The sequence below is a fragment of the Danio rerio genome, chromosome 4, assembly GCF_052040795.2.
Source record: "Danio rerio strain M-AB ecotype USA chromosome 4, GRCz13ab, whole genome shotgun sequence".
Taxonomy (NCBI): Eukaryota; Metazoa; Chordata; class Actinopteri; order Cypriniformes; family Danionidae; genus Danio; species Danio rerio.
In genome coordinates, this window is record NC_141024.2 from 77903281 (window position 1) to 77917863 (window position 14583).

The 14583-nt window shown below is 34.8% G+C and overlaps 2 protein-coding genes and 2 non-coding genes across 6 annotated transcripts in view; 2 read left to right on the forward strand and 2 right to left on the reverse strand.

Annotated features, from left to right (window-relative positions):
- Positions 1-14583, forward strand: part of znf1086 (zinc finger protein 1086) — an 893143-nt gene that overhangs the window by 602966 nt on the left and 275594 nt on the right. The window lies entirely within an intron of this gene.
- The window catches only part of si:dkey-220a11.5, a 765979-nt gene that overhangs the window by 195197 nt on the left and 556199 nt on the right, over positions 1-14583 (forward strand). The gene's annotated exons all lie outside the window — the stretch shown is intronic.
- trnat-ugu (transfer RNA threonine (anticodon UGU)) lies at positions 145-218 on the reverse strand. Its single transcript has one exon. It is a non-coding gene; the product is annotated as a tRNA-Thr (tRNA).
- LOC137491216 (uncharacterized) lies at positions 6430-13466 on the reverse strand. The gene is made up of 3 exons (XM_087249096.1): positions 13437-13466; positions 12664-12813; positions 6430-8418 (listed from the first exon to the last, which is right to left on the reverse strand). Exons 2-3 carry the CDS (start codon positions 12746-12748, stop codon positions 7370-7372), a joined length of 1134 nt encoding a protein of 377 aa, XP_087105222.1. The 5' UTR covers positions 12749-12813; positions 13437-13466; the 3' UTR covers positions 6430-7369.

A 14583-nucleotide genomic window follows, 5' to 3' on the forward strand; every position in this document is an offset into this window, starting at 1 on the left:
AAAAAAGACAGCAAGTCTTAAAATGGCAAGCAAAGAGGTTGTTTAACTATATTTGTCGCACTATTCATTAAGCCTCAAAGCTATACAATTTTATAATTCATTCCGGTAAGCTCTATAAAACAAGCACACGCACCACCTGGACTAAGGCGCTGCTGGGATTTGAGCCCAGGATCTCCTGTTTACAAGACAGGCGCTTTGACCAGCTAAGCCACAGCACCACAAAAATTCACACTAAGAGACATTTGCCGGATAACAAAAATTGAAGAAGAAAAAATAATACACAACAAAAACCAGCATGTCAGGATGCAGAAAATGCTGACAAGACGGATGCAGTCTTTTTGAGTCTGGATGATCATGTCTCAAACCTGACCGGTAACCTGGCCTCTGTTCAAGATCAAAGCAAAAAGTGCATGAATTTATTTTTATTTAATCTATCCTAAATCATGTGTTAGGTGTTTTTTGGAACCTTCAGATTCATTACATCCAAACCCAGAGTCAGCTCGGAAAATGGAAATCAGGACAAACATATGCTATCGGCCATTGAAAGAGTTTCAGATCAGAAAGCCACTCTCCCATAATCTGAGGGAAAGGTGCAGTTTGGATTTGAACCTAGGACCTGCTGTTCCCAAGACAGGTGCTCTGGCCAACTTAGTCTTAACACTAAAAGAAAAAACCTCTGGATATGATTCTTCCAAACGCAGTTTCATCTAAGACAGTAGGGGGTGGGGGGGAAGCAAAATGTACTATGCTTTCTACTCAGTTACTTTGCACATGCATAAAGAGGCTCTCAAACGACATTGCTGATGATTTCAAGGATCGATAGATCTGATCTGATGATCTGTTATATGATCGATAGATCTGTCCTTCACAACACAAGCAGCGATCTCAGATCAGTTTATCCAGACATTCTAATCTAATTCGCGAACCTCTTTAAAGAACCAAATTAGTGAGAGATCAGCTATCAAGATTAAAAGAATTAGGATCTGCCAAATCATCTTAGATCATTTAAGCGAGGTACAAAGAACGGACCCCATGGAATATGACTCGGGAACTACGAGTCCTCTCAGGAAGTGATTTGTTAATTCACGCGTGCACACATTTGTGCAAGTGGTATAGTTATTTCAAGTCTTCATCACATTTCGAGTCGTTCATCGCAGAAAGGCAGAAACCAATCATATGCATTTAGAGCCGGAAAAAAAGAATTGATCCTTTCATCTTTCCTCTATCGGGTCTGAGTCACTTGTTCATCACGGGCTGATCATACGCATTTAGAGCCGGAAAAAGAATTGATCGGTTCACCTCATGAGTCCTCTATTGGGTCTGAATCACTTATTCCTCACGGGCCAATCATACGCGTTTAGAGCCGGAAAAAGAATTGATCCATTCATCTCTCGAGTGCTCTATCGGGTCTGATTCACTCCTTCATCACGGGCCAATCATACGCATTTAGGGTCGGAAAAAGAATTGAACCGCTCATCTCTCGTATCCTCAGGTTATGTCATTCTGTCACGTAAACAACGAACGACTTAAGACTTGATAGGTGAACTAATCATTATGGCTCCTATCGGCTGAGACTGTGTACATTGGTTAAGATTAAATGTGACTGCCAGTGTAATATGAACGAACCACTGACATTAGAAGACATGAAGAGGTAAGCTGAGCAAAGTGACAAAAATGCCTTTAATGACAAAAGAGCAGGTAAACGTTAAAGTATTATTTTCTCCTTCTTATAATATTCCATTTATCACTTATGTGTTATGCAATCAACCTTTTGGGCTAGTTGTAGATGTGTTTGGAAGCAATTCGTAAAATTTTAATAACATTTTGACAAATTGAACCAAATGAACGAAATGACTTGAAAAAATATTCATTCATCTCGATGAACGAGACTCAAAGATCCGAGTCAGTAAAATGATCCGAACTTCCCATCACTAACCAGGTTTTTAAATGGATGCATGTAGTATGCAATAAATAATGCACTTTGCATTGCTTGAGAAAAAAAACAAATTATTATAATCTATTTTACAAATGAAAGTAATTCGAATTTACAGTTTGTACTTGTTTTCTCTGAAATGATGCAAGAAATCAATAAAGAAAAAGGCCTTACTGTTTAAATATATTGCAGTTTATTACAAAATATACATCTAAACACACACAGCAAGCATATGACAGAAATAAAACAATTATATATAAAATACAATTTAAACTAAAGTATAAAAGGCAGAGGATTCTTTTGTAAACACAGCAAGCATATTACATAAATAAAATGACTATATATATATATATATATACACAAATAAAATCCTATTTTGAAAATAAATTAAAATGCAAATACAAAAGTAACTTCAAGTTAGTTGTAGTCAGAATTATGAGCCTTAATAAATAACTCTTACCTCACTAGTTAACTTTATTAATCTAGTTAAGCCTTTACATGTCACTGTAAGCTGTGCAGAAGTGTCTTGAATAACATCTAGTAAAATATTATTTCATAAACGTGTTGAAAAAAATGTTTTCAGAAATAATAAACAGGGGCTAATAATTCAGGGGGGCTAATAATTCTGACTTCAACTGTATGTATATGAAGAGTTGGTTGCAAAACGCGATAAACCCCATTTTTTGACATTTGGATTTTATTATTGTAAATCACTGTTCAGATGTACCTTAATCTATGTGTGAATTTCTGCCCTTAATAACATTTAAGAATGTACATTTTAGGCCGAGTACAACATGTATTTTTTCACAAAACCTAAAATCAATGTTTCTTTTGATATCGAATCCACGTTGATCACCGACGTTGATTCAACATCGTTTTGCTCATCGGGGTAATGTTGAAACGACGTCAGGCAATCCATTCAAATCTAACCTGAAATCGTCACAATTGGTTACTTACCCAACGTTGAATCAATGTTGATTTTCAGTCGATCGAAACAACATTATACAATCCACACATTTCCAACATATAATCAACCTAATTGGTTTGTCTAATGTTTAAATGATGTTGATTTTAGGTCAACTGAAACATCATAGAATCCACAGATTTTCAACATATAATTTATCCAAATGATTTAACGTTTAAATGAATGCTTAAACAACCTTTTCAACATTAAACCAACACATATTACATAATTACAGTTTTTTAAAGGATACATATTTTTTTTAATCTATACATATGACAAAACACACCACAATATGTCATCCTTTTTTATTTATACAAATATACAGCTGTACCCATTCATCAAGAGCATAAATTCATTCAACTCTTCTACACACACAGTACACTTAAACACAGAGAGAACATTTAAATCATAGGCTAAAATAGTGAAAACCAATTACTCAAAAAAATAAAACTGTAGAATATTAAATACATTTGTCTATTTGTGTTCTATTTCAACACGTATTTTTCATTGGAGTAAAAATGTATTTTATTTCAGATGTGCATAATAACAATTTACTATTAGGGTCAAAATACAGGTTTAAATCTCAATGCTTAAGCTGTTTAAATAACAACTTTATTGAATTAATTGAGAAAGATACAATATGCCTTTCTATATTGTATAGAATATATCACAGAAACTAAAATGCAGATGCAACCATATAAAAAATATTCTCGCTGGATTAGCAGGGTCAATAAATAAATTAAACAAAAATAAATTAGTTTTTTAGGTGGTGTAAAACTGCCGGGAAGCCGTTCCTCTACAGTACCACTTTTTACTAGAATTCCATCCCGGATTTTCCAGAAATACAAAGTATTAGTGACCCAGAGACTTGTCTGAGAACAAGCTTGAAATATTACAACCACGGGCTAGAATTGCAAGTTTTAAGTTTTTAAAATTACAATAATTTTTTTCAAAATATCATTGTTTAATGACTAAATGCTATAAATAAAAACAGTGCTGCGACTAAAGAATGTAAATACTGAATAATCCTATGCAATGCACATTATTCTATTATAACGATCACTGTGAACAATAAGCTAAGCGTTTGTTATATATACAAACTACAAATATAAAAAACATTACAATAATTTAAAGCAATGATATTCTATATGTAAAAAAAAAAAAAAAAAAAAAAACTTTAAACGGCGTCTCGTCCGAGCTGAATCTTTGCGGTCACCACACAGGCTCTTTAAAGGGCACCTATGGTAAAAAATCTACTTTTCAAGCTGTTTGGACTAGGGTTGGGCATCTAAGCTATAATGCCGATCCGATACGCATCTTGATACAAAGAATACGATCCGATATATTAGCGATACATTTGTGACATATTGCGATGCAACACGATACGATTCACACCCATATCACGATACAATGCGATAATTCAGCACTAACTAATTAGATCAAGTTTATGAGATGATGTGAAAGAGGATGCTGTGCCATTGAATGAGTTATTATTTATTAACCAAGCAAAACCAAGACTTTTTTTTACAAACTGGCTTTTCTCTCAGAGCCAGAGTGTCAGTTTACAGTAGAGGGCCATTTTAGAACCTATAGCACATATTATTTAAGTATTTTCAAGATAAACAGAATGTATAAGTGCAATATATATTAATATATATATATATATATATATATATATATATATATATATATATTTGCACTCTTTCAACATAAAGGTTTAGCATTGCACAACAAGAATTGTGATTTAACTTTTCAACTATGAAAACAGGTTTTACAAAGATATATTTTGCCACTGAATATTCAAAACTTAAGGTGGTGAACTAGCAGTGTTATGCTGCTTTGAAACATCACTGTCACTGTAAACAACAGGCTAATAAAAATATAACAAACCAGCAATCTTGCTGTGAGGTGGTCAAACTACCCACTGTGCCACCGTGACACCCATTATTTTTATCATTATTATTATTAATATTATTATTATTATTATTATAATTAAATAAAAATTAACAGGAGGAGGTGTTTAAAACCACCTAGGGCGGCAGTATAGAGTTAGCGGCGTCCGCAACACCCAGTTATATCCGCGCATAGGGCGGCAGAATAGAGGTCCACGACACCCGCGCGTCCTCAGTTATATCCGCGCATAGGGCGGCAGAAGAGGTCCGCAACACCCGCGCGTCCTCAGTTATATCCGCACATAGGGCGGCAGAATAGAGGTCTGCGACACCCGCGCGTCCTCAGTTATATCCGCGCATAGGGCGGCAGAATAGAGGTCCGCGACACCCGCGCGTCCTCAGTTATATCCGCGCATAGGGCGGCAGAATAGAGGTCCGCGACACGTCACTTCATTTTCATAACCGGTCACTTTCGTTTTCACATTGGGGTTGAGGGCGGCGTGATCATCCTCTGCCTAGAGCGGCAGTTCAGCTTGCTCCGGCCCTGCAGATGAACAATGCAATAACATCCGTTATTGGAAAAAAAAAACTTGCAATGCTTTTCTCACCACTTTTGGAGCTGGTAGCTACAGTTGAAGCAGTGCGAAAGCCGGGGATGCAGAAACACTGGAAAATGCTTTCACAACAACACCGTGGCGCCGCTTCAAGTGAGATTTCAGATTACTTGTACTGCCCGCGTATTTTATAGATGCGCGGTACATTTTGCAAATTGCATCTGTCCTTTCAAGTCGTCCATCCTTAAATCCATAATGTTGCCATACTTTAGATTTAAAACTCAGTGGGGAATAAAATGTTTGTTTTGCTTCTCGCGCTTTCTGAGGGCGCACCACTAGCTTCATCCGCACACCTGATACACTGAGTTGTAGTGTAAGTGTACACATCCGCAAGTCCGTTGCTAAGGCTTACTTTATGTAGGTCGATTAAATTATGCACCAAAAACAGGTTGACAACACTTGTTAATAAATAAAAAATACATTCTCTATTAAAAATATAAGCTGTATCTCGGAAAAACCGATGCATCTCGATTTGCTTCCAAAATTTCATTCATCCTCTGCTGCTCAACCGATGCACTCGCATCGTGCACGCGCATGACCGCGTATCGATACATATCGGTTAATCTTCCCATCCCTAGTTTGGACAGATCTGTGTGTTGGTATAGTGTATAGACCGTCATACTGAGGTGATATGAACACACCCAGTCTTTTTTTTTTTCAATTTAACTACAAAAAAAGGGTCGGCCAATTGGAGCGGTTTTCAAATCGATCGCACCATTACGTAGGTGTGCGATCCCCCCGCCCACCGAATTGATTGACAGCTGCGCGCATTAACATGTTCCGGTAGTCACGTGTATATGTCAACAAGTACAGGCAGACATACGCAGAGCAACCGGGAATAAAAGGTCTGTTCTGTTCGCTAGGATCAGCAATCATCATCAATTGTGATTAAGAGTAAGTTTTACATGTTTAAAGTGTTTTAAAACAGAGTATGTGTGTAATTAATTACAGCGTTTTACTTCAGCTTTACTTCATCAACACAGCCGCGTGTCAGAACAATTATAAAAGAAGACGCTTCAATCCCGGTTTGTGGAAGTTAAATCAGGTTTATTTTGTACATTAGCATAACAGATATCCACACAGTACTTGAGGTTAGCCTTAACTAAGACAAAACCACCCCCTGCTGGAAATCAGTATAAAACAGCATCTTGTAAAAGGTATAATGAAAAATCTGATGGGTATTTTGATCTGAAACTTTATATACACATTCTAGAGACGCAAAAGACTTATATTAAATCTGAAAAAAGGGGTAACCTAGGTGCCCTTTAACCAATATGGTAATTTAAGGCAGAAATGCTCAGTTCTTTACTGTTTTGTAATAAAAAAAATTACAATGTCAGAAAGAAATAAACTGATAGTTAGAAAACGGCAGGGTGTTATTTGTTAGTTTTATTTCAAAGAGTTATACAATTACAAAAATTAAAAACTCTCTGTGTATCTATCCACTGGAACCTTGCAGATGAGTGATTAATCCGCTGATAAATCAGCTGATTTGACTATGTTTTTAAATGCTTTCTCCAAAGCTTGAAACGCTGTCAGTGATGTAATCAGCACACAAGCAGCCAATAGTGTTCAGCTTTTTCTGACGACTCCTCCCTCAAAATTTCATTGGCTGTGGTTTGGTAGCTTGAATGAGCTGATGGGGAATGAGTTGTTGTCAGATCATGTAGTGTGTGAACCCCCCTCTTGTGGATCATTCAGAGTGTTGCGTAGTGTGAACACCACAGAGATTAAAAGACACAAAGTCAAGTCATGTAGTGTGAACGGCACAGCGATCTGCTGATGTTTAAAGTCCTGTAGTGTGAACTAGGCTTAATGCGATTTCGCTGGTCAGAGTTCATCAAGCTTGAACTCTGCAACGCAGTGAACTGCAAAACTTGACGCACAAACTTGCGTTTACAGTCTGACGCATTTGCGTTCATTTGAATGGCAGTCTATTAGGAGAAAGGTCCAGTGTAACTGTGGCTTAGGTGCAAGTGAATGGTTTCTCTCCAGTGTGGATCCTCATGTGTCGGTTAAAGTTTGATGATTCGCTGAAACTCTTCCCACACTGAGTGCATGTGAATGGTTTCTCTCCAGTGTGGGTCCACATGTGGTGATTAAGGGATGATGATTTGCTGAAACTCTTCCCACACTGAGTGCATGTGAAGGGTTTCTCTCCAGTGTGGATCCTCATGTGTTCTTTAAGAGATAATGAGCGACTGAAACTCTTCCCACACTGAGTGCATGAGAATAGTTTCTCTCCAGTGTGGATCCTCATGTGGTGATTAAGGTAAGATGAGCAACTGAAACTCTTCCCACACTGAGTGCACGTGAATGGTTTCTCTCCAGTGTGGATCATCATGTGTAGATTAAGGTTTGATGATTGGCTGAAACTCTTCCCACACTGAGTGCATGTGAAAGGTTTCTCTCCAGTGTGGATCCTCATGTGTTTATTAAGGGATGATGATTGGCTGAAACTCTTCCCACACTGAGTGCATGTGAATGGTTTCTCTCCAGTGTGGATCCTCATGTGTCGGTTAAAGTTTGATGAATGGCTGAAACTTTTCCCACACCGAGTGCATGTGAAAGGTTTCTCTCCAGTGTGGATCCTCATGTGGCGATTAAGGGATGATGATTGGCTGAAACTCTTCCCACACTGAGTGCAGGTGAATGGTTTCTCTCCAGTTCGGATCATCATGTGGTGTTTAAGAAATAATGAGTGGCTGAAACTCTTCCCACACTGAGTGCAGGTGAATGGTTTCTCTCGAGCGTGGATCATCATGTGGTGATTAAGGGATGATGATCGGTTGAAACTCTTCCCACACTGAGTGCATGTAAATGGTTTCTCTCCAGTGTGGATCATCATGTGAATCTTAAGATTGTCTTTTCTTCCCAAATTCCTTCCACATTGAGTGCAGGTGAAACGATTTTCGTCTCTTTTTTTCAAAATATCATCAGTCTGTAAACGAGTTTTTTTCTCAATTTTGACATGATTTTCCTCCTCTTTACTCCCCTCATTCTCTTCAATTAGATCTGAAATGAATAAATAAATAAAAAAACACCAGTTTTCATTAAGTCTTAAAAATCTCATCAAACGCGTAAAGGTGAAAAGACACTGGAAACATTGGCTACACACACTGTAATTTTGATGCACATTAAATGTAAAATAAATCAGATCATATTTTGTTCATTCCATTAACGTGAGCACATTTAAGCAGATTCAAATCATCTTCATCTATTGCTTTTACAATGCAAATTGTGCTGAAGCCACTTAACTTAGAAGTTCTAGTAAATTGAAACTGTGTCCAGTTTTCAAAGTTTCTCATAAAAGTCATTTTGGTCATATTGATCAGACACAGATTTAAAAGCTGTAAGTGTCCTATTTTTATTCATATATATTCAGAATTACAACAAAATGTTTTTCTAAAATGTGTAAAGCAGACAGGAGATACTTGTTCATTCTGTGCCTGACCAGTAAACGCATCAGAAAAAAAAGTTATGAGGTAACAGTTGAACAAACAGCTGAATATTTGTCTCGCAAACATGAGATATACCTGTACACCATAAAGACTGAAATGTGCACCTTTCCCCTTGTGTGCTGTTGGGTCATTTTTATCCATTCTGGGTTTCTTTCTGCGTTTTAGCAAACTGACTGATATTTGGGAACATCTTATTTTGACATAATCTGGGAAAATGCTTTGAAATAAAAAACAAATCTCTCATCCGTTTCTGTAATAGTTAAATTACAGTGAGTTCATGCATCTAGCATATTATTTTATAGCTATATTCTACTGTAACATGCTACGTCAGTTAGCATTAAATTATAAATCGACTTTCTTATAAATATACCTAAGATGGCTGGAAGTACACATATAAACCATTTATGGGCGCAGTCGTGTAAATGATCAGTTGAAGCCTTTTAATATTTATTCAGATCTTATTTTCATCCAAAGGCAATAGCTGGATGCCTTCATCCATATAAGGGATTTCCTGGAATGTTCTGCTACTTTTGTGAGGTATATATGGAATTTCTGCTCAAGTATAAATGAAACAGGCATTACATGCATTTAAAGTGCTACAATGCCCACATCAACCTATTTTGAGGAAAACTGAAAAAAAAAAACTTAAGAAATCATTTTTCTACTTTAGAAATAATTTTTTGTACCATTTTTGAAACAACTGAACATCAATATATAGCAAAGTAATGAATTCAGAAATTCCAGTATCTGAACAACATTACACCTTAGTTAAATTCTGTCCAAAAGAACATGCTTGCAGCTTCGTATCACATCGAATAACAACTCACACTATAAAATAAAATATATTTTCAGATTTGAAGACAATTACATTTTCAAAAAACAAACAGAAACTGCAAATCAGGAGGAGATCGGAGGCTCAAGAGGTTTGATATGGCTCATAACAGACTAGTAAATGAGAAGTGGGTTTATTTATCTTTTTTTTTTCCTTTTAGATGTTACGAGTTACGCTGGATCTAATCTCACTATATTTGCTAAAAGTGATATTTTATTCATCTTGCTCTCTATATCTAATGTAGGGCTGGACAATAATATAATATCAATATATCACAATAGATTATTTTTAAATTATGGTGATATTTTTTTAAACCCATTTCCGATATTTCGATACATTTGTGTATATGTTTTATCATATCTATATCTATCTATCTATATCTATCTATCTATATATCTATATATATAAGATTTTCTACCTTGTATCATTTGTTACTAAATGACTTTCCGTGCTCAGAATGAGCGTGATGTCACTTGCGTGATGACAGCGCTCAGAAGTTGGTTAAGCTGCTCTGTCACAGAAAGCTAGAAAATGAGCGACCTGAATACAGATATAGAGAAACAAGCTTCCACAAGTAAGAATGCAGACAAAGTAGTTGATGTGGACGTTGTTTGGCTTTTTAAGTTCCGATCAGCTTTTTGTTTCGGCGCTCTGCAAACTGTGCGGGAGAGCGATGCCGACTAGCATCGGAAACACATCAAATTGGTTCATAAAAGTTTAAGTCAACCTGTCGCCTCATCATCCACCTTCCCGACACCAAACACAGATGGCTATGAGGCGCAGTGTAGGGTTTTGCATGTCTACACTTGAATATACACATATAAATTTCTCGCATATAAACATATACTATGTTCAAAACAAGTATGACACTTGCACATATATAAACCTACTGCATGCATACACCCACATACACATGCACAGACATATAAACTCAATCTTTACATAAACTTGATCCTTGGACTAAATTAAACACACACACACACACACACACACACACACACACACACACACACACACAAAAAAAAAACTCTGCATGCTGCTATAGCACTCAAGGAAACTTACAAAATAAAATAAAATTCACAAACATATGTATCAGGAATCTGGTTATTTTAAAGCTGATGAAAAAGAAAGAATTTGATTTATAGAAGTATTAAATCTGTTAAATAATGAAAATGTGTTATACAAAATATTAGTTTATATAAATAGACAATATAAAAAAATAGAACTATTTTATGTTAAATCTTTTAACTTAATTAGGAAATTACATACACAAAAATAGTCAGAAAGAACCCTTAAAGGATGTTTAAGATAAAAAGCAACCACAACTTTAAATATACTCAAACAACTCTTTTCCTTTGCAAATATTAATGTAGCCTATACTCTTTTTGATTTGCTTTTTAATTATAATTATTATTCTTTTTCTATTTTTTTTTTTACGATGTGGATTTTGGTATTATTTTGACCAGAAATAATAAACTGCAGAAAACAGTCACGCTACTTGCTCTACAAACAGGTGTGTTCATGACTATACATACAAATAAAAATAATTAAATGAGAAAATATGGCTTTGCAACATCAAGCAGCATTAGGCATGGGCTAGTATAAGATTCTGACAGTATGATAACCTTGAATATATTTTCTTCTGAGACACTTTTAAAATATTTTTGAGCAGTAAACATGTCAGGCTAAATAATTGAAATGAATCACAGATTTCTTTACGATTTAAAACAGCCTCTTTGGTCTTTACTGCAGGAGATAGTGTTGTCCTAAAAAACAAAACATTAAAAAAAACTTACATATACTGTAGGAACGGTGCAGCAGGAAATGTTTTAAAACCTTGACTTTTTTAAACTGCGGTAAACCTTAAAAATAGTTATTGCCCCATGCCTCAGCAGCATAACACTGATATTTAGGATCTAAAAATTAATTCTTTAAAAAAGTCTCAAGCAAAACGATTCCAATGGCGCCGCCTGTTGGTGCATGAAGAATATGGTCTATATTCTGCGACTGTAAAATATTTTCTAAAAATTAATTATTTTTGTGTCCTTTCAGCATGCTCAATATTGGGGGCATCCACATTTTTTGACATACTGTAAACCAGAGTTTCTGCAGGCTTTACAAAGTTAAATATAAGACTTTATGATATTTTTAAGACCATTATGAATGAAATTTTAGACTCATAAAGGGCTAAAGGCTAAAGAACTTTTCAAATGGTCCAGATGGAAAAGATTTTTATTTGCCCCATCAAAATAAAATTTATTTTTAAAACTAAAAAATGAACAAATGTTTTTAAAGTTTTAAAAACTATAACAAACTAAATCTATGCACAACAATCTGTCCAGGTTGATATCCACAGCAGTAAATACATGGAGCACGTTTAAACAAATGTTATTGTGAGGAAAATAATTAAACCATTATGATAAATAAAGTTAAAAAGACCCTTTTGAATAAGAAGTTGAAAGTTTTATTAAGTTGAATTGTTGGTGATTGAATTGGTTTTGGCCAGATTGGGTAGAAAAACATGAACAAAGAAAAATAAAGACACAATACAGCACAATATTTCAGTAAATTTAAGACTTTTTAAGGCCTAAAATGTTAAGTCTTTTATGAGAATACTGTAGGTCAAATATCACCAGCTTAGTTAAACCTTTTATTAATTTATTGTTTTTATTTATTTTATAAAGCACCAAGGACACTTTACAAACAGCAAAAGAACAAGAAAAGCAATAACGTTAAGAAGGTAGAGAAAATGGGAGACTAATAACACATAAAATAATGACAAAAGACCTGGGGACAAGTAACAAGAAAGAAACTCATTCCTGTCTTTCAATGAGTGCTTATGTGCATTTAGGAGAACTAGGCAGCACACTCAGGGCTGCAAGATGGATTTAGTATTATTATTAATAAAATATATCTGAATGAAAATATATCAAATGACTGAGTTGGTGTTTGAGAATGAAAACCAACCTGTTTGTTCCTGCTGATCTTCCTGTTTGACTGTGAATGTTTCTTCAATCTTCACATCTTCACTCTCCTCTTTAATAAATGCCATCTTTATAACAGTGTGGAGATCAGTCGCTTCAGCAGGAGTTTTTCTCCACGTTTTGACACTTTGTCCTGTTTAAAATGAATAAAACAATAAAAATGTCCTGTTTAAAATAAATAAAACAATGAACAGAAACAAAATTACTTCTCTTCAACAGTTTCTTTTTATTATCAAAAATAAATCAGGTAAAACATTTCTATAAAAATAGAGGTTAAATTGGTTTTATATTCACATTCTGACTTTCCCCTTAATAATATAATTTCATTAAAGTATTCTTTGCAAGCTCTAAATAGCGAAATCATATTAGCAGCAAATGACTATCAAAGTACAACATTGTTCACATTTAAATAAACAGTGTTAATGTTGTTTTCAAGTCACACTTACATGCTAATTCCGATCAAATATTCAACGTAACATGGTAAACAATATAGAGACTTCTAAATGAACGAATGTGTGAATATAAAACCAACTTTACCTCTATTAGAAAAGTTTTGGAAACCCTGCTTTAAAACACTTATTACACCCTTTTCTGTTTCAAACAATAGCCCTCGGCTACTGAGAATAAAATAGTACTACGCTGTAAAAAGGGTTTAAATATTATTGTCAACAGCAGGTACATAATTTAGCATCGGGTGAAAAAAACTGAAACTTTAATTAAATCGGTTTATATCTGTGTAAACGTTTTCAAACAAACCTTTCTCCAGTTGAATCACAGCGCTGAATCGGCGCCGCCTGATGACGTCACACGCCACGCCAAAATAAAAGTCATTATTTTATTTAACTTTTTTGCCACTTACTGTTGCAGTCATGACTTATTGATACATTTCTCCCATGTTTTTTACTTTACACTATTACTGCGCGCGCTCCCTCTCACACATTTCACATTTTAGGTGCTTTATTGGCATGACAAATAACTGTACATTTGTATTGCTAAAGCAGTGCAACCTCACTGCGTACAAACAAAACAGAGCAAAAAGGGCAGTAGTGCAAACAAATATGGATATAAAATATAATACAGAGAAAACACAGAAATAAATAAAATACAAATAGATGATTAAAATTAAAAATAGATTAATAAAAATAAAAAGATTAATACAAATATTTAAAAAATAGATTAGATTTCTCTCTCACACACACACAAACACACTTCAGTATTTTAAAGTTGATCAAAAAAATTTAATCTAAACATTTTAAGACAATTTTGAGAAACTTTTTAAATCCAGTTCATGATGATCTACAACACATTACTTCATATTAATATCTGAGTCCAAATCTCATCCTTACAATTATGACCTCTTCTTTTCACTTTTGGAAAGAAATAATTGAGCTGTTAAGAGTGTGTTTACTGTCTTACAGAAACCAGTAATGAGCTGCATGTGCTTTAAGAGAAATAAAGGACTCTAAACTCACATAAAGAACAAGCTCAGTGATAGATAAATGACAAAAAAAATGCTAATAGTTAGCTCATGTCAATGTATTGATTCAACTTGATAAATAAAACGTCAATGTGAAGTTCGGAAATTGTTTCTTTCAACGAATGATAATACATCACTGTATAATAGTATAAGACTTATATTACTATTATATAAGTGAATGTAGTTGTGTGTATTGAAACATCAGTAGTTTTGTTTCCATCCACCTATTTTATGCGCATTTTGCAAATGTGCATAAAAAAACCAGTTGATGGAAACGCCATGATGCGCATAAATTTTGAAAATGCGCATAAAAAACTTATGCGCCTAACTGGGTAGGATAAACTTTTTATTCGACAAGAAAAGATGCGCATAAACTGCGATGGAAACACTTTTACCGCACAAACTCCATCATGCGCATTAAAAAAG

Bases quoted from the DNA above. Each gene is read 5' to 3' on its own strand.
- LOC137491216 (XM_087249096.1), bottom strand. From the start codon at position 12,748: ATGGCATTTATTAAAGAGGAGAGTGAAGATGTGAAGATTGAAGAAACA. The intron at 8,419-12,663 runs GTTGGTTTTCAT...TATTCATTTCAG, and splicing joins AGATCAGCAGGAACAAACAG to ATCTAATTGAAGAGAATGAG.